The sequence below is a fragment of the Euphorbia lathyris genome, chromosome 7 (genome assembly GCF_963576675.1).
Source record: "Euphorbia lathyris chromosome 7, ddEupLath1.1, whole genome shotgun sequence".
In the NCBI taxonomy this organism is placed as follows: Eukaryota; Viridiplantae; Streptophyta; class Magnoliopsida; order Malpighiales; family Euphorbiaceae; genus Euphorbia; species Euphorbia lathyris.
The window spans coordinates 39,969,037-39,996,791 of NC_088916.1; the positions used below are offsets into that span (position 1 = coordinate 39,969,037).

The window sequence follows — 27,755 nt, forward strand, 5'->3', positions numbered from 1 at the left end:
TCGATGTTGACATATGCATCCTATTCGAACCTCGAGTATCAGGTATTCCATGTGCATTATCCCATCAAATAATACCCGTCATTGCAATAGTTGCTTTCCAAGAGAAGCTGACAATTGGCGCACATCACGTATGTCACTCGCGTCCTCCTTATGCCTTAACCTGTTTGAGGCACGCCCCGTGTGTTACCACTTTCTGCATAGCCCGCCAAGGTTCCGTTGGTACGTCTACGCATTTGTGTCTTGGGTTTAAACTAACCATCGACCCACACCCCACATGCGGTGGTCTCATCCCGCTTGCTTCTAGTTTAGGACACGCCCTCTACGTCGGTCTGTTTTAGGAAACTTGTGTTTCCCAGAAAGACGGTTCCCTGTTATCAGTATCGATACCAAGTAAACTATGGACAAATGCCCCGCATGCCTCCATCACGGTCTGTTTGAGTCTCGGACATACCATGAGCGTCACATCAGTCCGTGTAACACCGCCTATCTTCGAAGTACGTCATTGCCACCAAGGATGGCAATCCCTCACATACACCTCATGCATGGTCACTTAGGTTGTTCTTTTTAGATCGTGAGTCGTATCAATGTACCAAGTATGTCATTCCCACCACTCATGTCGCTACCCCTCCAATACCTAGCGTCCTAGGGAACTTTACTCATCATGAGGGTCGTCTCAATCTCACAAGTGTCAGTCGTGTCAAGCGTCATTCAACATTGTACATCTTGTAAAGCATTGCAAGGTGAACTTGTAGGGTTCGTACTAATGTGTGTATAACAGTTGAAATGGTTTTAGGCATCGGCACTTCCAAACAGGTAAGTTAGCACAAACGACCAAAGTACTGCCGACGGCTCTGGTAAAAAAAAAAAAAAAAAAAAAAAAAAGAAAAGAAAAAAGAAGAATGGGTTTAGCTCCAGTCAAATCGTGTTTATGTTGTAAGAAATAAAGCGCAGACCACGAATCATGCATAAATCATACAACCATCTATAGGAGGCACAAGTAGATAGCTTTAGCATTCGCATCGCACGTGCATCATCAAAATTCATAATGCCTAAAAAGCTCCACTCACCGATCCTTTCTCTTTCCTTGTTAGAAACCCAACTCATGGCCCAGTCCAGCAATTCAAACCACAATCTTGAGAGCCGTGTGCAAGGGGCTTTAGCCAAATACATCTTTTCTGATGAGTTCAAACGTGCTCTTAATGATCCGGAGAATACTAAGCATGAGGGGGTTGAAAATTCCCAAGAGGAGATTTCAATCTCAGAGCAGAAATCGAGCGAGTTCTTCCCGATATCCTTGCTTCAGATGAATTCAAGATAGAGCTGAAAAGGTTGGTCAGGGAGGTCCTGAGCGAGTCACTGGTCGCAGAGATCCCAAAAGCTATTGTGGAGAAACCTATGTTCCAGCTCGCGTCACAAGTTAATCCACAAATATTCACTCCACCAAGGGTAGTCTCACACCATATTTCACGAACACAACAAGATCCACACCATCGGGGACATGAGATTACCAGGGTTGTTCGCCCTCCGTCGCCCACTCAGTATAGAAGGGAGGGAAGGGAATTCTCCACTTTCACTCAACCCTTATTAGAAGTGTTGGAGGGTCTACAAATGCATGATATACTTCATCCCCTACCAGCCACGGGAGGTCCAACCACTGAATTAGTCAAACGCAGGGGCTACTGCCACTTCCACCAGAAATATAGTCACGAAACAAGCACTTGCATGAAGTTGAAGCATGAAATCCAAGATCTCATCGAAGCTGGGAAGATAAGTGACCCAGATCCTTCTCAGCGGATGAAGTCTTCGACTTGTTCCTTGAACGGTGAGGTCTACCACGGATCAGGATAAACGAAAGAAGAGGTTCTCTAGATTGAGGACGCTTATGAAGCGGGAGAACTTGAAGCTTCCTGAAGTATTATGAGAGAGAGGATTGCACTTGTAGTCTTTATCCTTGTCTTTTATTTTATCTTCTATTCCACAAGATGTTATTAACCTCCTTTTGAATTCAATGAAATTTCGTTTCCGCAAGTTTATCCTAAACATACGTACTTACATTTGATATCCACTTAATTGAGATATTCCCGCTTCTATCATGGCACGGACATAAGCTCTAGAATATACTTATTGCTCAGTACTTAACCACTGAAGAGAGAAAATTAAGAGAATAAAAAAAAAGCAAAATAAATCATGAGAAGCGATTCCCTGACTCTACAATGATAAGTCGGACGTAGATCCATAAAACGAAGGGTTCTCACCGGCTTTTGCCAAGAAGAAGATTGAGCGACAATCAACAAAGTCCAAAAGAGAGAAAAAGAAAAGAAAATATGGAGCAAGCAACAAGCCCTCAGAGCCATACTTACACTGAGGCACCGACAAAGATTTCTCCCCCCAAGGGGGGACACAAGTACAGGAGTGCGCCATTTAGAACGAGGCGGGGGCAACTAACCTATCAGCGATAAAGTATTTTGTTCCAGGATCAACGAAAGGGTTAGACCTATGATGACTCAAAGTTAAACAAAGGAAGAAGAAAAAAAATGATGCTAAAAAGGCCCTGGGGCAAAGTCAAGTCAATCGGAAGTAAAAGAAAATAAATCAAAAGCTGACGTGATCAGCCAAGAGGCGTCAAGGTGGCAAGAACGGTTGACATTGTCCAACAAATGTGTGATCAAATGTACGAGAAAAGCTCACTGTAACGAAGAAAGATCAAATGCGTAGTCAAGGGAAGCCGAAGGCGGCAACAAAGTTCAGAACTTTAATCAATCTCGAGGGAACCGAGGAATCCTTCTCATAAAAATAAAAAAAAAAGAAAGAAAGAAAATCCCGATAGGTTGAAAATCCGCAAAGGACGGCCTATGCAACAATAAGGGACACCCCAATAAGTGAAAACCCCGTGGGGCGCTTATTTGAAAATTCCGGGGATAGAAGGAGAGAGTTAAAATAACTGAAGTGTGAAAACCCGAAAGGGCATACTTCGGTGACAGTGGTTAATAAACTGAGCAGTAATCAACTCAATGTATGTTTGCCAAGTGCTTTACTTAAGCTAGACGGTTGCATTTGCCATAAAAACACCCGCATCAATAGGCACCCCATCTCAACTGAAATCACCCCAACACCCATAAACCGATCCAAAATCTATAAAAAAAGAAAAACTAAAAAAAAAAAGACTATTCCTCTCTCTCATGCTCCATGAAGTCTGGTTCCTCTGCTCCTATGTGGTCCTCTCAAGGGTCAAACTTCGACCGAAGCGTCTCTCCTCCATAGCTACTCCCAACGGCAGTATCCCTAGTTTGGCGCACACGAAATCTCACCTCGAGTTGGCAGGGGCATACGCCCGCATCAACTTCTAACCTACACCAAGACGGTAACTTTAATCGGGGGCACGGCCCTACAATCAGATCAACATCCATCTCACTCCGGAAGCTTCTCCATTAACGAAGGCATCGGGCATGAACTCATCATCAAATGATTAGCATAGAAATGGCCCGTGAATATAAACCCCCTGTGCTATCCGGTATTATTCACAATCAAGAAAGAAAGAAAAAAAGAAGAAAAATTGAACAAAAAGGTTGGATTGAAAACCTCCAAAGAGGCGATCCAAGCAAAAGGAGAGATAGAGAAAATCAGTGAGATATAGAAAAGATGAATTGAAAACCCCTAGGGGCAGTTCATGCAAAAGGAGAGATAGAGAACATCGGAGAGATCCCGTTGAGTTGAAAACCCGAAAAGGGCAGCTCAGGCAAAAATTAGGGAAAAAATGAATACGTCAAACTCTGGTTAAAAGCGAGAGCCCCTTTGACACGAGCTCATTAAGACCAAATCCTTATCCTTACAACCCTTGGTTTCCAACTTAACCTCGCCCTCATCCTCGCACTCCTTGGGGACGGCCCGAAACATCATTTCTCGATCTGAAGCTACAAAAATCCTCCAAGCCTATGAAAAGGGAATCCATCCGAGCATTTCATCCACATGTACATAGTTCGCATACACACATGTCCATACATCCGCATAAAGCAAAACACATAAGCCACACTTATGCACATTCAAACACACGCACAGTCACCTACACACACATAGGTGTTTACATGCATCCATAGACTAGGCTACATTCATCCATCTATATGCATCACTACACACCTACGGTCGATTTAGAGACCAGGGTTGCTTTTGAGCCATTTTGACTCACGGTCGCAGACCGGAGTTGCTTTTGAGCCACCTGACTCGCGGTCGCAGATCGGAGTTGCTTTTGAGCCATCTGACTCGCGGTCGCAGACCGGAGTTGCTTTTGATCCATTTGACTCACGGTCGCAGACCGGAGTTGCTTTTGAGCCATCCGACTCACGGTCGCAGACCGGAGTTGCTTTTGAGCCATCTGACTCACGGTCGCAGACCGGAGTTGCTTTTGAGCCATCTGACTCACGGTCGCAGACCAGAGTTGCTTTTGAGCCATCTGACTCACGGTCGCAGACCGGAGTTGCTTTTGAGCCATCTGACTCACGGTCGCAGACCGGAGTTGCTTTTGAGCCATCTGACTCACGGTCGCAGATCGGAGTTGCTTTTGAGCCATCTGACTCATGGTCGCAGACCGGAGTTGCTTTTGAGCCATATTTACCTAAGATAGTAGACTAGGGTAGCTGTTTAGCCATTATCCCCGCGATCTTGAAATGGGGTAGCTGTTTAGCCATTATCCCCGCAATCTTGAAATAGGGTAGCTGTTTAGCCATTATCCCCGCAATCTTGAAATGGGGTAGCTGTTTAGCCATTATCCCCGCAATCTTGAAATAGGGTAGCTGTTTAGCCATTATCCCCGCAATCTTGAAATAGGGTAGCTGTTTAGCCATTATCCCCACAGTCGTAAATCAGGGTAGCTGTTTAGCCATTATCCTCGCGATCTTGAAATAGGGTAGCTGTTTAGCCATTATCCCCGCAATCTTGAAATAGGGTAGCTGTTTAGCCATTATCCCCGCAATCTTGAAATAGGGTAGCTGTTTAGCCATTATCCCCGCAATCTTGAAATAGGGTAGCTGTTTAGCCATTATCCCCGCAATCTTGAAATAGGGTAGCTGTTTAGCCATTATCCCCGCAATCTTGAAATAGGGTAGCTATTTAGCCATTATCCCCGCAATCGTAAATCAGGGTAGCTATTTAGCCATTATCCCCGCAATATTGAAATAGGGTAGCTGTTTAGCCATTATCCCCGCGGTCGTAAACTAGGGTAGCTATTTAGCCATTATCCCCGCGGTCGTGAACTAGGGTGCAGCCCGAAGCAGAGTCTGATGCAGTCAGAGAGCAACGCCGGAGCGTGCAGCGCAAAGGTCAGGTATGTTTCCTCCTACTCGTTACGTGTCTTTTACTTTTATATGTTTTACATTGCATGTGTTACGTTAGCAAAAAAACGTTTTCGAACCACACACATCACTGTCAAAATAGAAAAGTAGGGGCAACTGTAGACATCGAGTCGGAGGACCTGTGACGAAAACCTGAAACAAGACGGTCGAAGCGATTGATTCCGGAAGTTTTGAAAAATATATAAAGAATAATAAGCTGAGAAAAATTAACGGCACGGCGCGGGCACGCAACGGCATCCCGCACGCGGACGACGATGGTCGAACGCCCGCTTGACGGCTCGAGACGTGCGCGCGGCGTCCGTCGGACGCACCGCGAGTGGCACGCTCTCCACGCCCGAGCAATGCCTGGGACCGCTGACGGTGCGCGCCCTCGTGGGCCGTTGAGCACACGTGCCTGGCAGCGCGAGGCGCGCGTTCGGCGTCCGCGACGTGCGAGCGTCTAGCTGCGCGGAACGCGCGCTCGGCGGCCACGGAGTGCACGCGTCCGACGGCGCGGGGCACACCCCGAGGGTCGTCGGGCGGGCACCCAACCACGTCGGGCGAACGCCCAACGCGTCGGGCGGACGCCCGACGAGGGTTAGGCGTGGGCGCCCAACCTCGCGTTGGGCGCTCGCCCAACGCCGTTGGGCGATCGCCCAACCACAATGGGCGACGCCCAATTTTTTTTGGGCGTCGCCCATTGTTCCGGGATCCGTTTCCCTATATAAGGGCACGGATCCCAAGGTGAAAGGGGGGCCTTTTTTGAGAGGAAAACTTTCTCACTCTAAACATTTTTAGAGAGAGAGGGAGTGGATTTTTTTTTAGAAAAATATTTTTTTTTCTCAAAAATTCCAAATTTCCTAAGTTCAATTTTTACTAAATTTTTATTAAAATCGGGAGCTCGTGGTTCGTGGAATCAATCGGCTTCGACTGTCAGATACCGAATCAAAGGTATTATCCGAGGACTAGACTCTTTATTTTATTTAATTTATTTCTCTCCTTCTATTTATTTTTTTATGCTATAGTTTTTATTCCTTTAGTCATTTATTTATTTTGTCACGTTTTATTTAGTTAGCGTATTTATTTAATTTTCGTTTCGTGTTAAATAAAATTCGGTTTTGTTTTAAAATAAAAACCTCGTTTTGGATATCCCCATACGAACCGTGATCCGATAAAAAGGTAGTTCGGGTATCGAAAATGTTGTAATTATAAGTTTTTGATTTAAAAGAGGTTTCCAAATAACGTTTTAAAATAAAAACATCGTTTTAGGAACTTCCGTTTTCGACTATGATCCATCTTTGGTAGTTCGGAAGTCCAAAACGATTGAATTAGATTTAATTTAATGCTTTTGAATAAATCTGGAAAATGTTGGAGTGCTGCTGTAATTTGCCATTTCTGTCACTAAAGGTTGTTTACCGACGGATTTTCCGTCGGTAAATCTGCCAAAATGTAAAAAATGTCATTTCGGTCCCTTTTTCTTAACTTTTAGACTTTTAATCCTTAGTATATATATATATAATTACGTAACATATTCTTTTCAAATTATTAAAGAATTTTAGTATATATATTTATTTTAGAATATTGGTATATCATTTTTATTTTATTTTACAATATAAGTATAAATATATATATATACGTATTTCCTTTTTATTAACTTAGGCTATGTTTAAATATAAGTTATTTGATATTTTGAGAAACAATAGACGGATATTAGTATATGTCATTTTTGGTATTTAAACTATATTAATTATGTATATATATGTATAGTTTTAGGAACATTTGGGTTATTTCGTTAATTATTGAAGGAAGTTATTTTTGGGTAAATATTATTTTCTTATCCATAAGATTTACTTATTGTTTTAGCATTTTTAAAGTATAAATGTATTTTATCTAGCATTTTCATATATGTATTATATAGTTTCCTTTTATTAACTCTTATTTTCTTATCTTCTCCTTTTCGATTTAAATGTATATATATATATGTGTCTAAACTATTTTCTTTATTCTTTTGGCCCATTCATGGGTCCATGTTCCAAGAAGGCTTTATTTGAGTGTGAATATTAGTTTAAATAAGTTTATTGTTGTAAGTATAACAATTAGAGAGTCCATTAAATAAGTGGGGAAAATAAATCATAAAAAAGAGAGTTTTCAATTGAATTATTTAAACTAATGAATTTTTGGAGTTTCCTAATGTGAATAAATAGAGTCGTTTTTGTTAGCATTTCAAACCGTCTTCAAAACACCACGTTTTAAAACCTTAGTCCGTTCCAAAGGCGGATTAAAGGATTATTGTAATTAAAATCGTTTTCGTTGTGAATAATAGAATTTTCGAATCACTTTCTTAAAGAATTTGTACAAAATAAAATTGACTTGTATGTTTAACCACGTTTTCTCGTTAAAAGGTTTTTATCTCAAACGTCTTCAAATACTCGAGTCGTTCCAACGGCGATTCGGGTAAACTTCATCCAACGGGGCTTTAAAACGCACCTCAATCGTTCCAACGGCGATTAAGGCGCGAACCATGTAATAAACATCGTTTTGGGGAAATAAGTTAATGTAGAATAGACACACAACATAACATTTAAATACGGTTGTAAATAAATCACCTCTTTCTTCCCCCTCTCTGTGTATGTATAAACATAAATGGGTGATTCTTTACTGATGTGGCTTTTCAATATCATATGCTCAAAACGGTTTCCAAAAAGAGAAAGAAAAGGGTTTCAAATGAATTTTAAACTTAAAGAAGTATACGATTAGTCCGTTATCGCCTAACATGCTGAGTAGGAGGCCGGTGGTTCATAACCGGGCGATGTCGGGGTGCCTAGTAGCCTTTCTCCGGAAAGGAGCTAGCCTTCTCGGCTCGTACCTAAGTTTCCCGAACCCACACCGGTCTCCCGCAAGGGATCGGTGTTCATTTTCCCATTCGTGGGTGGAGACTCTTCCATATCTCCGAGCTCCGGTCCTGCCGAGCAGCTTGATTCCGCGATTGGTTGCTTTCGGCGCCAATCACCGCTTACGTCGCCATGAGGTTGTCCACCCCCCGGTCCGCCCGGGAGATTAGGCCGCGGCACCTCGTCTAACAGATGTCTCACTGACTGGTCAGCACCCCAGTGTTGAGCGTGCCAGCACACCTTTGTGGTGTGTCCTTTCTTCCCACAGAAGTCACACTTGACATTCCGCTGAGGATTCCATCTCTGCTGACCAGTACTTCGGTACTGAGTATTCAGAGGAATATTTCTTTTGTTTGGAACCTTTAGTTGGTTCTAAATGGATGTGACGTCCTTTCTCAGTTTCTTAGAATCTGATTGGACCTCAGAGACAAACTTTTGCATAATTCCAATGTTACTATGCAAATCTGAGTTGTCCTGAAGAAGATATCGAAGGTCACTCAGTTTGACCTCCTCAACCTCGTCACATCGCCTGCTGAGTGCTCTAACCTTTTTATTACACTTTTTGACAAGTGTGTAAAGATCACTCTGGGCATTAACCATTTCATTTCTGAGCAAGGGTAGTGATATTACCTCAGTTGAATGTTCCTCATCATCAGATGCAATGGAGGGGTCAGCATGCTCAGAAGCACATGGCTCAGCAAGTTCGTCAGCCATGAAACAAATCTTCGCTGACTCAGTGGCATCAGCTTCAGATGATGATGAATCATCACTATCACTCCAGGTTGCCACCATTGCCTTCTTGCCGTTCTTTCTTTCTTTCCTCAGCGAGGGACAGCTTGACTTGATATGGCCAGTTTGATGACATTCAAAGCAAGTAATGGGCTTTGAGTTGTCCTTCTTGTACTTGCTGTCGCTGGAGTCAGCTTTGTACTTATCAAACTTTTTATAAGGCTTCTTAGAATATTTGTCATTCTTTTTGAACAGTCTTTTCATCTTTCTGGTAAACATAGCCATCTCTTCATCGTCTGTTGAGCTTCCATCAGTGGAGTCAACTTTCATGACAAGAGACTTTTGCTTCTTGTCTTCAGACTTTTCCTTCACCTCGAAATTCTTCATCGAGATCTCATAGGTCAGCAGTGAGCCGATGAGTTCATCATACTTATAGGTGGTTAAGTCTTGAGCTTCCTCAACAGCGGTCTTCTTTGCTTGCCAGTTTTTAGGAAGACTCCTAAGAATCTTCTTGACTTGTTCTTCCTCAGTGAAGATCTTCCCAAGTCTCTTGAGCTCGTTGATGATGTTTGTAAACCTTGCATTCATGTCAGAGATTCCTTTATCATCGTTCATTTCGAACAGCTCGTATAGTCTCATCTGCTGGTTCACCTTGGACTCCTTTACTTTGTTGGTTCCTTCGTAGGTGACCTCCAGCTTCTTCCAGATCTCTTGCACTGACTCACAACCTGAAATCTTGTTATATTCTACATCATCAAGCGCACAGTGAAGCATGTTTATAGCCGAAGCGTGGTTTTGTATCTTCTTGAGATCATCTTCTGTCCATTTGGCCTCAGCTTTGACAACTGTTTGGCCAGCCACAACTTCGACAGGAACAAATGGGCCTTGGACTATTGAAAGCCATGCACTCATATTTGTTGCCTGAATAAAGTTTTTCATCCTATTCTTCCAGAAGGTGTAGTTAGACCCGAAGAATAGGGGAGGCCGAGTAATGGACAGCCCCTCAGGTAAGATCTGAGTTGTCTGGTTTCCTGGGAGAAACCGAGTGCTGTTTTCAGCCATAGTGGGGATCAGCTCAAGGTAGTTAAACCTTTCACAGTGAGCTTTTAAGCTCTGATACCACTTGTTGGTCCCTTATAACGTAACAGGTTAGTTCCAAGGGGGGGATAGGAACTATTTAAAATTTTAGTACGTTAAGGCTAACTTCTTTTACTTTGAAAAGGAATTTCACAGCGCGTTGAGTGAAGTAAGACACTGGCTTAATCAACTGGTGACTAAGTCAGCTTCTTTCTTTGAGTCAGGAGATAGCACTTGAGTCTATTCCTGAACTCAGATACTCAATGCACACAACTCAGCGTGACCTCTTTACTTGGTCAGTTTTGTTTAAGCAAGCAATATATATATTAAAGGAGTTTAAGGTTAGAACGATGTTACTCAGCAGATTTATCCAGGTTCGGCCTCTATGCCTACGTCCTGTCCCCGGAACACGTTCCGAGCTTTCGAATTCTCTACTGAGCTCTTTAACGGTAGAGCATCAAACCTTTTACAACAAGAAGCTGAGTATAACAAGAGTACCTTCCTCTATACCTCTACTCACTCCTATTCTATTGCTGAGTACTATAACCGAGTACTCAGCCTCTCCTTTCTAATTCTAGAAATGATAATTTGTCCTAAACAACAATCGCTAAGACACTTTAGATGATTGGATAATCACTCTAGACTTTTACACAGTAATATGGAAATTGGTGTAAGTATTTGCTTTGCTTTTTCACACAGATTCTTCAAGTAGAAATTTGGTCAGCGTAATGGCTTGGTGAAGATCTGCATCGAATGAAGCAACTGAAAGGCCTATTTATAGTGACACATGAGGTATCGGTTATTTCAAATTTCGAAATAACCGTTGGAGGGAAACGGCTTGATGTCGTTGTCACTCAGTACACGCTCAGTGTCGTTGGCCAATCAGATTATTGTATCTTCTGTCTTCAGTCAGTGCTGAGCAGCTTTTAGACAGACAGTCAGAATGTTTCGCCTTTTATGGCAAAGTCTTCCAGACAGCTTTCTGTGTCTTCTGAACTTTACCCAAAGTAGAAATACTTTGTCTTGAAGTTGTTCCTTGCTCAGCTGCTGTCTTGTACTCTTTGTCGTCCAACTCAGCAGCTTCGTTCCGAAGTAGATAAAGAGAGTCTTCCAGATCCTTCTTCATGCTGAGCTGCGTTTTGTCCACAACGACAGCGTTTTGTTTACACGGGCCGAGTTGTCTTGGGCTTTTGACTTTCCTTTGGGCCTTTAGCCTTTTAGTCTTTATGTCTTATAAACAATTTAACTCAATATTGAACAAACACATTAGTGTAATAAATCAAAGCATTTAAACTTAGTGTGTTTAGAATATTTTTTAATCATATACTTAAATAATTTTGTCAAATCAAAATCATGTGAAAAGGTATTTCAACAGTTTCGCCTCTTGTAATCTCCAAATATTATTTTATATATATTCTATGGAGTACTATTTCAATATTTTAAAATATATGGGACAGTTTAAGATGCATGCTTTAATTCAAGAGATTTTGTGTTGAACATTAACTCCACAAAGATAGATGTAGTATCTGGACTTTGGAGAAAATGCTTTGAGGGTGAAGGCACACAAGGGTGATTTATCACATTCTCCTATTAGCAGTAGGTCTACGAAAGCAAGTGAAGTGTTGAATTCCCCGGCCTGGATGAGCTGGCAGTATACCAGAGCAAGGCAGACCCCTCTCTTTCAATGATTTATCCATTTGCTTAAATAATAGTTTCATGATGGCAGTGTAATTTATTCGATCTAATCATCGAAAAATGTAAAGATTAGGGTGGAATTCGGTAATTGAATCATTGGGTTTTTTACACTTAATAATTACACATACGAAAAAGAAGAAGGTGCTTCAAGACGAATGTAATCATACATAATCCCCTGAAAAGGACTAGTTGCTCTAGGTTGTGTCAAAAACACTGTATTCTCTCCTTTCACAAGTCTACTCCCTTCTACTTGTATGTTGTAGAACCAATACAGCCCATGAATTCCATGTCTTGCTATTGAGTTGTCTTTCCCTATCATTCCACTTCCAAATATTGGGTTTGCTTTCTGATCATTCATTCTAACCTGCAATTCTGCAATAGTTGCTGATGCAAGTGCAATCCGCAGTTTATATATCCCATCTTCAACAACTTCCTCTAGTTTGAACTTTATTTGCCATGTACTTCTCTGGTATGTCCCATCATCTTTCTTCCTGCATCCAATATCAATTTAATTAATTAATAGGATTTTCATCCAATTATTACTAATTAATAATTGAAATAAACAACAGGTAACCTGTTAAGTTGAGCAAAGAACCAATCTTTTCTATAATCACTAACACCAACTGTGTAAACTAAGTCTCCATCAGGATACAGCTGTACATATCTTTCCCACAATCCATATTGCCTAAACCTGCCAATCAAACCCAGAAATTCAGAACTAATTTATTTATATGGTAACATAGTCTTTGCAGAATAATACGAACCTGTCAGGATGATTAACATAGAGTTTGTTGATATACAAAGGATTGGGATCAGGAATATAGAATTCTGCAGCAGAACGATCAGGAATTCCAATTTCCCATAATGTTGGACCATCTCTTGGAGGTTCATATACAAGAACGCTCATATCTATATCAGAACCTGTTTATATATATATACAACACATGAATATCTATGTAAGTAAAAAAAAGAATGGTAATTAAGAAATTACCTGGAAGAATGGTAATGAGAACATCATACTTGAAATCACCAATAAAACCAGGAACCCATGCATAAAGATTATAGTCACCAGTACGTATATTCCTAATAGAGAAATAGCCATTTTCATCTGCTCTGGTCCAGAATTGATAGTCCTAATATGCCATAACTTAATTCATTATTCCAAAGAATGATATACTCTATTTAATCAAGAAAATAACCTTACCTTGCATTCCCTTTGCCAGGATCCAACCTCTCCAGGTGGGGCCAATCCAACATATGCTCCATTTGCTGATATATACTCATCACTAATAAATCTACATATATTAATCATTAATCAGACATATCATGTAATCTCTAGGGAAATTGACAGCATAAACAAAAAGTACCTATCTTTGACAAATAGTGTACCGCTAACATTCCCCCGTTGATCTGATTTTGGGTAATCTATGGAAGCTGGAAAACAATAGGGCCAGCTTTGGGTTTCAATCTCCATCTGAATTACATCAAATATGTCATTACAGAATATAATATAGATTCTTGTTGATTGAAATTTTAAAAAAAAAAAACCTGTTGTTTAGCATCCTCCCAGAGTGAAAGTGGATCATCATCTCCAACTCCAATAGTAAGAGAATTCAAATACATAAAAACAGGACCAAACACTTTCTTCCAGGCTTCACCAGCTTTAAATTTTGGCACCAAATCTTCTCCAGAATAATGAGCACTCAGAAACATCTGATTCTCCTTAATTAGTTAAATTAGAATTAGGTGGTGATGGATGAATTAAAAGTAAAAAAGAACTTACAGCCAAAGTGGTGGGACCGACGTGGGAAGTTAAGTTCTGTTTATGGGGGCCACCTGATCGGAACTCATCGCTAGGAGTAATTTGCCAAAAGCCCAGTGGTGGGTCCATGCAAATCCAGCCATGAACCTTATTGTCTATGTTCTCACATGAATATTGATATTTGTCATCCACCTTGTTGTTGTTGTTACATTTGTCATTAATTAATATTTGTTAATTAGTTAATCCAAATGATGAGACTAGACTCGACTCGAGAGTGATACCTCTCCTTTGAGGTCAGGCTCGACTGGATTGACAAGCAACACAGCTTCAGGATAGGCCAGGGCTTGCCCTCTTGGCGCCAAACGGTCATCAGGTAATGGCATGTACCTTTGCCTATTGTTTGCTACTGCCATGTAATGGAACCTATATATTCTCCAATTTTAGTATAAATTGATTAATGAATATCCAATAGGAAATAATGAATGAATGAATGAATACTTGTCTTTTCTAAGCTTGAATGCGATTCTTGTTTCAGCAAGGTTGAAACCAGGCCATTCTTTTAAGTGCTCGTAGATGGCATATGAGTAGAATCCTGAACAACCACGAAGCATCACAAACCTACAACAATCAATTTCAACCATCATTTATTTATTCATTCATTCATCATATGATATGATATGTATAAGTATACCTTTTGTCTATATTTAATGGAACCAGTTTCCCCTCCATAGAAGGATCCCATCCTCGACCAAATGATACCTCTACTTGTTCTTCGCTTTCCATTATAACCTTAAAACTTGTTCCTTTAATCCTGCATCAATTAATACCAACTATCACTAATTTCATTCATATGTTTTCTGGGAAATACATGAGATAAATTATGTTTTACTTGTCCACCCATGAATTTTAAGTGCACCATGTCCAATGGCAAGGGAAGGCTTGCCCCCAATACACCCTTGTGGTGGGACCCCTCCCCGGACCCTCGCTCAGCGGGGACGCGTAATGCGACCGGGCCGCCCTTTTTTTTTTTTTTTAAACAGTCTTTATTTCATACATTCATACACATTAATTAATTTTTATCAAAAATATGTCTGTCTTTTAATTAAAGTGAAAATAAAAGATTAATTAAGAAACATACACGTCAAAGATTCCAGTTGTTCCTGTAGTTCCTGGCAAGCTCCAAACAAGGTCCCAATACCTACACATTTTGTAATAACCAAAAAAGATATTCCTATTTAAAAGAAAAGGTAAATATAGGTAGAAAGTATGGGTTACCCTCTATTAGATTCGTCGTTAAGAAGTTCAAGCAGATTGTCAATACCATTGTAGTGAATGGCAGTGACAATTCCTTCAGGATTTGAAAGGGTAAGTTGCAGAATTCCATTATCTATCATTACCTAAATTAACAAGAATGAAAAACGATGAATAAAATAAGAGAAAATAATAGTATTATGGTTATGGAAGGAGAAAACAATTTGGTTACATGACGATCTTGAATATAGAGTTTCACCCCTTTTAGTGGCATAGTATTATATTTATTACTTAATATGCTATTTCAACAACACAATCTACATTATATAGGAAATTGTTTGCTTAAACTGGAGTTAAAGCATTCATTCTCTTCACTACAACTTTCTCTTTACTTAGTCGCTACTCGCCCCTTGTACAATTTGGTGAACCAGATCAATGCTTATAATAATACCTACATTCAAGTAATCGCTGCTGCTTTTAGATTACCATAATCTTTCAAAATTACACCTCCCCTTAATCTATCCTAAAACACTTGTTACTGTGTTTGCACCAAAAATAAATTTTCCTGATGTATACCCTGGTTTACTCTTTTCGTGGATAAACTTTTCTTTTTAGGAAACTTTTTCTTAAAAGAACATTTTAGGAAACTTTTCCTTAAAAAGCCTGTTTAGAAAAATTTTCATTTCGGGAAACTTTTCATATTTTCCTAGTACATCGTTCACTTAACATTTCCTAGAGTGAACCTCAGTTTCCCTCAGAGGAAACATCGCAAAAAGTGTACCACGTGGGAAACCAACTTCCTACATGGTGTACCTCGTGGGAAACCAACTTCCTATATAGTGTACCTCGTGGGACACCAACTTCCTATGTAGTGTACCTTAGTGGAAATCATAGTGTACCGCGTGGGAAACCATAGTGTACCTTGGGGGAAACTATAGTTCACCTTAGGGGAAACCATAGTGTATCTTAGGGGAAACCAACTTCCTAGAGTGGAGAGTGGACATCAGGGGGACTTAAAATAAACTTAAAGGAACCAAAGATCTAGTTAATATTTTAACGTGTTCTTTGTGAGCCAATTAAAAAGCAGGAAAGTCAGAAAGTGTACATATCAATCCATCGTGGAAGTCAAAGTGGAGGTTACTCAATATGGTGGAGAACGTGACTTAGTGGAAAGAAGCAGGAAGTTACCTCCAACATCTATAAAAGGGAGGAATCACGATGAAACAAGCCCAACCAATCAACCAACTTCAGCATCTTTAGATTTCTCAGTTGTTCCCTTAGTTTCAATTTTCAGATCTAAAGTTCATTCATTTCCCAGTACATTTTTATTTTATTTGTTGTTCAATCGTTTCTATAAGGTTGGTATCGTTTTGATAATCGAATCTTTGGAATTTTACGGTCTCTTTTATTCCATACAATCGTTTTGATAATTAGAAGTTAGAAAGCGCACTCAATTTCACTCCATAGTTTGATAATACTATAATTATCTGACACGCCCGCAATTTCCCACGAAAGAGCCAAACGCTGCCTTATTATCTACCACTATTTGCAATGTTCAACTCATTCTCCCATTACCCCACTTAAATGCCGTCTCTGTGTCTGAAATCCAGAATCCCATTCCCTTTCTCCCTTAACGTTTTCTTGCTATCAAGAAAAAAGTACTCTAACCCACTACTAAACTTTGTCGCAATTATTTTTAAATATTTTTATTTAATTGCATTTTTTTTTAATGAAACTGGAATATATATTGGTATCTTTTTTTACTCTACTCATCGAGATAAATATGATAAGTTTAGATCCTCTCAATTTCAAAGTATACAGGATTAGATTTCTGTTAAGTTCAAAACGACCATGAAAAATCATGTATATAATTTCAACCATTTAATACAAATAATTAAATCCCAATCGTTCATTTCATTTTGATTCGAACAACAAAATCTCAAATTTAAAGTGCACATGAGAAGTAATTTGAATAAAAAGTTAAAATAGCCCTCAAACTTAGCATTGAGAAGTTCGCAAATTTTAACAAATTCACCTAAATTTTTATAATTTTTTGGTATTACAGATCATTTGTCAAAATTTTCCAAATTGATATATAAATTTTAATTTGGACTAAATTGAAATCCTCTCAAGTTTAAAGTTACCATGTCATTCTATTCAAAATGAATGGTCATCTAATAAACAAATAAGTTCAAAGCTATTTTCATTTCCATTCCCCATTTCAATTTCTATTTTTTCTAGGTAAATTGCACTCATGATCCTTCAACCTTGCTTTTATTTTCATCATGACCCTTAAACTTTAAAACCGGACATTATAACCCTTAAACTTTGCATTATGGCTATTTTTCGTTGACAAATCGAAATTTCCAATGACGATTTCAAAATAAAAAAGTCTAATAATTAAAAAAATCACATTTTTATGCAACTATTATTTTAGATTTTTCAAATCATAGTTTCCGGAGCTTTTACTTTTTAAACAACCTTTTTTTTCTCATGATCAAACGTTTGAATGACTTTAAAAACCAAAATGTTCTAGAGTTAAAATTAGGTCTAAATTATACACAGCCTCCTGAACTTGTCATTTTTTGTCATCTTGCCCCTTTAACTTACGGGACAACCTATTTGCCCTCTCAACTATTTAAAAGTAGTATTAGCAACCCCCTATTTTCATTATAACGGAAACAAGATGAAGTTCCAACATTAGTACAAGTGTTCATAGAAGTATTGGAACCATCTTGCATATATTTAGACGATTTAGAAAGAGTTAAAGCTATATGGAATTTTTACAAGAGAACTTTGTGTACTATCTGTACTAACCTCATTTGCAGCTTGTTTTAGTAGTGTGCAACCCTTTTTATTATGACATTGGTGCTTGCAATGAGAACATGTCATGATTGTTTCCGTTATAATGAAAAGCAAAGGGTTGCTAATACCACTTTTAAATAGTTGAAGGGACAAATAGGTTGTCCCATAAGTTTAGGGGACAAAATGACCAAAAGTGACAAATTCAAAAGGCTGCATATGATTTAGGCCTTAAAATTATTAGCATATCATTTCCATGTCCTATGCAATGAAAGATTACTACTATTGGAGTGTCATCTTCATCAATGGTAAATTGATGGATCATTCTATTGTTAAAGAGCAAAGTTCATGATTATAATGTTATGTTTTAAAATTTATGTCATAAGGAAAATAAAAGCAAAATTGAAAAGTCACAAATGTAATTTATTATTGATTTTTCTCCAATCCACTACATCAATCATTACACTAAAATAAATATTCTCTACTTAATTATTTCGTTTATCATAACCCTTTTATTAATATTTTACATAAAAATATTAAATAACTAATATAAAATAATTACAAAAAAACAAAATAATATTTTTAAATTAGTAAAACTGAAAAATCGAACTTTTTATTTTGGTTGAAAATGAGTCTCCACACCATTTAGGTATGGAGAAATGAGGGTGGTTGGAGGGACATCTCCAGAGCTCAATTGGATTAAATTTTAACCATTTATTGCATCGAAAGGTTGAGATGTTGAGAGGACTTACACAACTTCACAGTTTTTGAAGGCTTACCCAGGGATATGTCGACAACGAAGATGATGGACGAACGTGTCTACAATGTAGAGGATGCACATTTATTACATATCTCTCATTACAAATTCATTGATATAAAATACTATAATCCTATAACAAAACAATATACATTCACCCAAATTACCAATAAAAACAAAACATTTACTTACACGAAAATGAGCATGAAATTTCATTAGCGAGTCATAAAGATGAAGGACCTTCTAGCCGAATATAGTCGTACATAAGACCCTGGAAAGGGCTAGTGCATCTTGGTTGTGTCAGAAAGATGGTGTTGTCCCCTTCAACTAATCGGGCACCTGGTATATTCACATGGTACAACCAGTAGAGCCCATGAATTCCATGTCTTGCAATTGTGTTGTCCCTCCCTATCAGTCCACTTGTAAATAAAGGGCGTGCCGTATTTGGATCATTAACCCGAACCTACCAAGCAAAGCTTTTAAATACCAAGGCACAAGAAAGAGTACATTAAATTAATATGCAGTTGCATTAAGTGTCAAAACCTGAAGTTCTGCTAGAGTTGCAGCTGCAAGTGCCACTCGCAATTTGTAGGCATTCCTGTGATCAATTTTTTCAATTTTGAATTTAATTTGCCATGTCGTGCCTACATGTGAGCCATCATCTTTCCTCCTGTTGAAAATAATAATCTGTAGGCTGAGATAAAATTGTGATGACTTTTTAACCAATGGACTTGAAAACACCAGTTGAGTTGAAGAATATGAACAAGAATGATAAAGAAAAAAGATACCATCATATACTTAATTGGTACCGCTTCACTCTGTGGAAGTTGGAGATCTAGGGTTTGAAACCCAAGCCTTTCAATTCAAAATTATTGCAACAAAGGAAATATATATATATATATATATATATATATATATATATTATGCAGTTTGGTTAGGGAGGCATCATGATTGTTGTTTAAGCAAGTTCAGCAGATATGATATTGGTGACCTACAATTCTCCAGATTTTACTGTTAGTGCAATATTCTAATGATTACTTGCATGCTCATCATGATTCAAGAATAAAGCTAAACATATAAAAAAAACGCAATACATGTAGTTATCTACTCAATTAATCTCAATATGGATTTAGAATACGAAAAAGATCCCATCCGTAAAATCTTATGTTCAAAAAACTGCACCTCACAACATGAGCAAAGAACCAATCTCTTCTGTAGTCACTGAGACCAACTGTGTAAACCAAATCCGTGTCTGGATATAGATCTGCATATCTTTCCCACAACCCATACTGTCTAAACCTGCCAGTAGAAAGGACATAACAGAAGCATTAGCCTGGAGGACTGCACAGAGCCACAAATAAAAGCCGTACACGTTTACCAGCCCAATTATCAACCTTAATGAATGTTGAGAATAATTATTTTGATATCATGTATTCTTTCTCAATCGATCCAAAAGAACAAAGTCAAAATAATATACAGAAACCCTTCAAAATTACATTAAATTCTAAGGACAACCAACCTATCTGGATGATCGACAAATAATTTATTGGCATGCACTGTATTTGGATCGGGAACATAAAACTCTGCAGCAGATCTATCAGGGAAGCCTATCTCCCACAATGTGGGTCCATCTCTAGGAGGTTTATAAGCAAGATCACCCAAGTCAATATTACAACCTGCATATCATATATTATATGAACTCTATAAAACATGGGACACTTCAAAAGGGCAAGAAAAGTGGGGAAACTCAGTCTAGCTGATGAAAAAAACCTGCAACTATCGCAATGGCAGCTTCACATTTATAATCTCCAATAAATCCAGGGACCCATGCATAAAGATTATAGTTTCCAGTGCGAACATTTGCAATAAAGAAATTGCCATTCTCATCAGCTGTGGTCCAGAATTGGTAATCCTAATGAGAAGCAACAAGCAAGAAGATTATGAAGCTAAGTTGTGTTTGGACATCACCCCAAGAAAAGGCTCCAATGTGAACGTAGATAATCATTTATTTGTTTAGCAAATGTCCAAGGAACATGCAGTGGGTATGATCTAAGTCTCCTAGAGCTTTCATATGTTGGAACTACTAGATGTCCCATATAATTAGAAGCACAAATACATTACATAAATTCCAATCCATACTTTCTATATTGATTAAAGCAGGAGAAAGTGATGCCATGTAAAAGATCCAATGCTACTTGTAGAGTAGGTATTATATAGATATTATGAGGATTTTCCTCCATAATTGGAAAAATAAAGTGGGAAAAGGAAAAAAGTGAATAAAACTACGTATCCTGTTTATTTCCTCATCTCAGTAGGTATACTAATGATAGATTGATTGTCCTAAACACACAATAAATAAGATAAGGGTTTCACCTTGCATTCTCTCTGCCACGATCCAACATCACCTGGTGGGGCCAATCCAACATATGCACCACCAGCTACAATATAGTCCTCACTCATATACCTAAGCATCAAATAGAAAAATTTGATGTTTAATTGTTTGTGGCATAATAACAACTGAAGATGAAAAAGAATCATTAATCATTTCTATTTAATCTACCGTTTACTGGTCTTCACACTTAACTCTAGCTCAAACGTGCAAGATGTCTATACCACAAAGTTTGACAAAAATCCATTTGAAAGTCACTTACTATAACCCGTTCTCCCTTGTGTCATGGGTAATCTCTTCTGCAGAAATGTCCTCACTTTTGTCCAGTTTGAGGAACCAGTTATGTTCAAAGCAACCAAATCGTTCATAGGTAGGCATATTAAGTAAATTCAGTCAAATAAAAGACTATTTCAACAGCAATCCATAAATTCTCTAGATCATTAATATGAAGTACTGAAAAATCTCTGATATTCTTACAATTAAAAATCCAAAGAGATTCTGGATTTCCAAATTTCTAAACAAAATTCATGGAACTTCAAGCTGGACATTCAAATGTATTAAAATTTAACCTATACCAAGCCTGTGACCACATCCATCTTGAAACTGTTGTAGGGTACTCATTAATGTGATAAAAAAAATTAACGAATATTACCACATCAACATAAATAATAAAGGCTTAATGCATATTTACACCCTCAAACTTGGCACGTTTTGCCTATTGGCACCCTGAACTTTTAAAATAACCTATCACACACTTATAGTTGGCTTTAAAAACCTATCGCACACTTATAGTTGATTTTAAAAACCTATTGCACACCTATAGTTGGCTCATTCGGACCTCCTGCACACAAAATTGTTGATCAGTCATCTTTGATAGATGAGGCGGCATACAGAACGAACTCACGCGCTTTTCTTTTTTTATAGCACGTAAACGCCACCTTATCTGTCAAAGATGACAGATCGATGATTTTGTGGGTAGATGGTCCGAATGAGCCAACTATAGGTGTGTGATAGGTCTTTAAAGCCAACTATAGGTGTGTGATAGGTTTTTAAAACCAACTATAGGTGTGTGATAGGTTATTTTAAAAGTTCAGGGTGCCAATAGGTAAAAGTTGTCAAGTTTAAGGGTGTAATATGCATTATCCATAATAACTCAGGAAGTGTACAAGCTTTTTATCTTGTATGCTTGGGCCACGGCCCTTTTCTATTGAAAGTAGTTCCATTACATTGGATTCATGAACACCTACCTGTCATGGACTAGTAGTTTTCCAAAAACATTGCCTCTTTCTTCTGACTTTTGGAAATCCCCAGATGCTGGGAAACTGTATGGCCAGCTTTGCACTTCAGCTATCATCTGCCAATCAACTTAAGTCAGTGATTGTTCATGGGTTTTACTAACTTCTAAGAGCATGAAACTGCACGTCCTTATGTGTTAAGCATAAACCTTTATTTTTGCATCTTCCCATAGGACAAGAGGGTCATCTCTGGGTGATGCTGAATTGAAATAGATAAAAACTGGGCCAAAAACTTTCTTCCAATGCTCGCCAGGGCTAATGCTTAGAGTCAGATCCTTTCCAGCATAATGAGAACTATGAAAGATCTATTCAAATTTGATGTGAAAATTCTTATGGTCAGACACTTGAAGTCAATTATATGAAAGTTGGTTTGAGGACTTATACCATGAATGACTCTAGCACGACCAATATCTATAAGGGCTACATTCAAGATCAATTACTTACAGCAAGAGTGGTGGGGCCAACATGCGAGGTAAGGTTCTGTTTGAGGGGCCCACCAGTTCGAAACTCATTGCTTGGTGTAATTTGCCAAAACCCCACAGCCGGGTTAAAGCTTATCCACCCATGGACCTTATTATCTTTGTTCTCGCAAGAATATTGGTACTTGTCGTCCACCTGCATAAAATTACCATATCAAAATATATAGGTTTCTTCATTTGTATATAATGAAAATAAATGAAGGCAATGCCTCTAAACTCATTCCATAAATGTTTGGTGACTGTAACAGTTCAGAAGAAGAAGAAGAAAAAAATTCCGCAGCCACCTCTCCTTTAAGCTCTGGGTGCTTGGGATTAACAAGCAGCACAGCTTCTTGATAACCCAGGGTTTGACATCTTCCTGGCATTCGGTCTTCTGGTAGGGGCATTAGTCTTTTCCTATTATCTGCTATGGCCATGTACTGAAATCTGTCCAATCAAACAAATAAACTATAATTCAGAAGTATTAAGATATAAGTAGACTAGTAAAGAAGTAACAGCTAAAAACCGGCATTATTTAGCCTGTCTTTGTTTCTTTCCATGTTCAATATTGATTGACTTAAACCCTACCAAGATTTTCGAATATAAATTTTTACGTTGCATCTAACATTAGACATACATACATGCTATTCAATGTACTTATCTTTGCAACTTTTAGATTCAACTCATAGGTTAGCCTTGCCAAGATCATAACTTCACTCAAGGGGTGGATAGAAGTGGGAATTCTTATCCCATATTGACTGCATTACTAAGGCACCAGAATTTTCCATTTCATTTCTTGGAAACATAAATGATAATACAGAGGCTTCAATGCACCCAGTTGACAAGGGATTAAATCTATTAGCTATACTGATTAAAATCCATGAACAATATCAACAACTCATTAACCCCTTAAAGTCAAGCAAGGTTATGCTATTGTGAACCTGGAGCCAAATGGCATCGACCCTCACATGACAATATGGGATGGCAAGTTCTATCCTCTCAGTAGATGAATCAATTTACAAAAAAAAAAAAAAAAAAAACCATTTATGATCCTTGATTTGCAAGACAACCGGACCATAAACTTTATGCAAACTGAGACATTTTGGTTGGTTTGAATCATTTGAATTTTACTGAAGATCAAAACTAATGAAACCCAACTGTTTGTTAATCCTAATAAACAGTACATCATGGTGAGCTCTAGATGACAGATTAAATAAATTAATCCCAGGACTAGAATAGATAAACAATGTATTCAGTTCCCAGCCAATGATTGTATATAGCTCAAGGGCTACTTCTTTAACCATGAAATTTCTTGAACATCCCAACAGAAAATACAAGAAATTATGAGTTTACATACTTGTCCTTCCGAAGTTTGAAAGTGATCCTGGTTTCACCAAGTTCAAAACCCGGCCACTCCTGCAAGTGCTCATAGATAGCATAAGAATAGAGCCCTGATGAACCACGAAGCAATATGAACCTAGAGGAAAATGGAACTGATCTTTAATCTTGTAGCTGAAAATCTCATTATAATCAGCAAAGAATCTACATAGGTATCCACATTTAGTTTGAGCAAGAACCTTTTATCTATGTTTAGGGGAATATACTTGCCCTCCAGGGAGGGATTCCACATCCTTGTAAATGAGAGCTCGACTTGTTCCTCATTTTCCACAATTACTCTGAAGTTTGTTCCGCTAATACTGCATAGAAACCAGTTTTTCTTTCACACATCAGCACAAATATTCTCTCCTTTTCAGTCAATCGCATAACCGTAGTTTAGCTTACTACTATATTTTACACTTGGTGAAAAGTCATCTAAAATTTAATAGAGATCCCATACTAGCTTCTGCTATTCAAGAATTTAAAAAATAAATACAACATATAAGAATTCATTATTGTAGATGAAATCACCTGTACTTGGAATGATTCAGTTAGGAGGTATTTTGAATATTATTTCAACTTCTTCAGAAAATCTCTTAAGGGGAAAAATCAGAATATCTAGTTGATTAAGTAATGAACTTCTGTTGACAGATTAATTGTTTGGAAGAAAAGAAAAAACTCTGGTGAAATTTTGGCTCAACCATATTAAATTGCAGTCAATTTTGCGAGTCATGTAGGAAAGAAATAAGTGTGAAGAGCATACACATCAAATATTCCCTTGCCCCCAGGTGGATTCCAAAAAAGATCCCAATACCTGCACATTTAATAATATTCAATTAATGATGTGATGCTAATTGCTTATGTAGCAGTTCAGAAAAATTGAAAAACATATGCAGACCACTGCCAGTTAGATTCAGATTTAAATTAGTTATTCAGAATACATCTAATCCAATGCCTGCATATTGAATAGTAACATCCTAAATATAATATTCAATTAACTTTCTTGGGTCCAAAAGATGCAATGGTCCACGTCGATTCTTTTTACATCATATTTTTAGATACAAGTAAATAGATTATAGGAAGGTGCTGGCTAGACTAGTAATGGCACTTGTTGCCACAAGAAAGAGCTCAACTAAAGCTTTTATCTCTCTCCCATCAAGGGCCTGCAGATGAACTGACCTATCCCCTGCTATGTAGCCCAAACAATCTGACCAGAAATTTAATAAGAATTTATTTAAATAAAAGCAGCTGTAACATCATATACCCTCTGTTTGTTTCACGATTAAGAACTTCAAGCAAATTATCAATGCCATTATATCGTATGCCAGTAACAATTCCCTCAGGTTTTGATAAAGTGACTTGAATTATGCCATTATCCATCACCACCTGTAGGAAACACAGAAGCAAATGAACACCACAAGCAACAGAACTTTAACAACAGGAGCTATTATTCTTTAAGTTAATCGAGATAAAATTATCAAAATTCCAAAGTAAAGTTCCTTGAAATAATACTATGATAACAAATAGTTTGAATACAATTTAATTACATGGCGATCTTGAATATGCAATCTAACTCCATGAAAAGCCATAGTCTGATAATTTTTATCTGTCAGAGCCTGTTTACCGTGATCAAAATGCCTATCTGGGTTTTGTACATCTGCAAGATAAACAGAGTTGGGTCAGTATAAGAAAAGAATGCAGGTTGATGAAAAATTCATCCCCAAATGAGGTAAAATTGCGTAAAAGAATCCCTTTTCAGGATTAGATTGCATAATTAAATACAGATAACATATACATGAGAAAAAGCTATGTACCCAAAAAGAGAAAGAAAGAACAGAAACACGTAATTAAACAATGAAAAAGAGAACTGTGCAAGATTGACAATGCACCTTTTAAATGTCCAAAACAAAGGAGCTAATTATTCATAAGATTTTGCATTCCAGATGATCAAAAAGCAAACCTAATTAACAACTGAATAGATCATTTGGATGTGTAATATCCAAAACGTGTACTTTCTAAAATTGAATATAGCAAATTCACTCGCAATTAATTCTGATAATTCCATCCCATTGTGATCAATTATGCACCTCACTAGTTCACTGTTAGTGAAGCTGATTACCACAGTAAATGTTAATATACAGCAAAAACCAACCACTGAATCGTACGCCAGATTTCACTTTCTAAAATTTGATGAATCTGACACTTTACATATCACCTAAAAGTATAATTGAATGGAATCAAGGATCGCTCCGCTCTATGATAGATAGATAGAAGGGAAACAAGAGCGTGAGGAAAATTTAAATTCCTCGAGCACATTTATGAACAAAAAAATGTTAGGTTATTACGATAAACCTGATGAAGGAAACAACCAATAGTTTCTTTACCAAGAGGTAATTGAAAAAATCAGGGAGAAATTCTCATGCCGTTTTTAGTTGGGAGTTAATTTCTTGTAACGACAATAGTAAGGAAGAAGAATGGTCAGAAATTTGCGTACCACTAGAACCAGCGCAGTTACAGAGAGAACCGAAGATGCTTGAGAGCCTTTTTCTCATCCGAAAGAAGCCCTCTAGAAATAAAATTTGAGGGCATGAAGATGTGCTATCCGGAAATCGGTGGTGGAAGTCAGGAAGTGATAATCGGAAACTGGCGGCAAAGGTTGAACTGTTCAAATATAACAGTTCATATTAACTTATTGGTACTATTATCCAAACTCTAACTTAGCAATAATTATCGATTAAAATTATTTTTAATAATTATCGATTTTAAAATAATTTTAATAATAATATTAGATGTTAATAAGTTTATAATAATAATAATAAATAAATATATTATTAAAAATAAAATTAAATTGAATATCAAATAAAAATTTGATTCGATAAAAAGTCTATGAAATTGAATAAAAATGGATCTAATTTTAACTAAAAATATAAATTACATACAAATACAAATTTACATACAATTCAAAACCTATGAAATTAAATACAAATACAAATTTTTATATGAATACAAATTTTTATTTAAATACAAATATAAATTTTCATTCAATCACATCTAGTGGAAAATGAAGTGGGAGTAGAGAATGAAAATGATGAAAATGAAGTTAACGAAAATGAGTAAAAACAATTAAAATGTAGTTGGAGTAGTTAATTTTTTGTAACGTAAACATAATATCGTAAAATTTATAAACAATTTATACCAAATAATTATAATTATAATAAATAATGATATATATATATATAATTATAATAAAAAATGATAAATTAATATATAATAAATTATAAATTATTTATAAATAATTATAATTATAATAAATAATGATAAATTACTAAATACTGAACTGAATTCTAAACTGAACTGATTGCTACTGAACTGAACTGATTGTTATTGAAATTAACAAAAAAAAAAGAACAGAGTCTAACAGTTTATATTAATTTAGACTAAATTCTGAGACGGAATTCGTGTTTTGCTAATACCATCTCATTCATAAGTATTTAATTAAATTAATTTGTGCATTGCTAATTGGGTGATTTTCAAATTGGTGACCTTCTGATCTATAAGAAGGTTGAAGTTGGTTGAGAGGGTCGTTTTTTCTACTGAGACCTTCTGGAAGTTGGACAAAGAAGTTAGTGGGCAAGTTAGTGGGTAGGCAGTTGAGATCATGGGAAGACAGTTGAATATTATGGGCAATGAGGTTACGAAAGAAAGCCTATAAAAGCTAATCTCCTCATTTGTAAACGCAACCAACAAAAATCCAAAACCAAGCCAAAACTCTACATAATTTTACTTTCAATTCCAAATTTCTACCGTTTTTCTTTATTTCAATACATTTCCATGTAATTTTTTGTTTACTCAAGCAATTAAATTCCCGTTCTTGCACTTTTACATTTCGGAATTCTGACAATTTCGCAGCTTCCTTGCAATTTATCCATTTTTCTTTGATTTAGCTCT

At 37.4% G+C, this 27,755-nt stretch overlaps 2 protein-coding genes across 3 annotated transcripts; both read right to left on the minus strand.

Annotated features, from left to right (window-relative positions):
• Positions 1 to 11,519: 11,519 nt before the first annotated feature.
• Positions 11,520 to 18,622, minus strand: LOC136235467 (rhamnogalacturonate lyase B-like). 2 transcript variants are annotated; one of them, XM_066025158.1, is made up of 15 exons: positions 18,481 to 18,622; positions 18,311 to 18,350; positions 14,754 to 14,875; positions 14,617 to 14,676; positions 14,170 to 14,289; positions 13,977 to 14,096; positions 13,760 to 13,901; positions 13,500 to 13,670; positions 13,265 to 13,429; positions 13,084 to 13,190; positions 12,921 to 13,011; positions 12,708 to 12,849; positions 12,481 to 12,637; positions 12,291 to 12,407; positions 11,520 to 12,207 (listed from the first exon to the last, which is right to left on the minus strand). In XM_066025158.1, exons 1-15 carry the CDS (start codon positions 18,492 to 18,494, stop codon positions 11,835 to 11,837), a joined length of 1,941 nt encoding a protein of 646 aa, XP_065881230.1. In that variant the 5' UTR covers positions 18,495 to 18,622; the 3' UTR covers positions 11,520 to 11,834. The 2 variants fall into 2 exon arrangements, with proteins under 2 accessions (XP_065881230.1, XP_065881231.1); XM_066025159.1 differs by lacking the exons at positions 18,311 to 18,350; positions 18,481 to 18,622 and adding an exon at positions 14,962 to 15,154.
• On the minus strand, positions 18,387 to 26,477 carry LOC136235466 (probable rhamnogalacturonate lyase B). The gene is made up of 16 exons (XM_066025157.1): positions 26,302 to 26,477; positions 25,355 to 25,464; positions 25,072 to 25,193; positions 24,571 to 24,621; positions 24,008 to 24,127; positions 23,788 to 23,907; positions 22,736 to 22,877; positions 22,417 to 22,587; positions 22,122 to 22,277; positions 21,925 to 22,031; positions 20,662 to 20,752; positions 20,059 to 20,200; positions 19,808 to 19,964; positions 19,471 to 19,587; positions 18,832 to 18,958; positions 18,387 to 18,751 (listed from the first exon to the last, which is right to left on the minus strand). Exons 1-16 carry the CDS (start codon positions 26,357 to 26,359, stop codon positions 18,512 to 18,514), a joined length of 2,031 nt encoding a protein of 676 aa, XP_065881229.1. The 5' UTR covers positions 26,360 to 26,477; the 3' UTR covers positions 18,387 to 18,511.
• Positions 26,478 to 27,755: the final 1,278 nt, after the last annotated feature.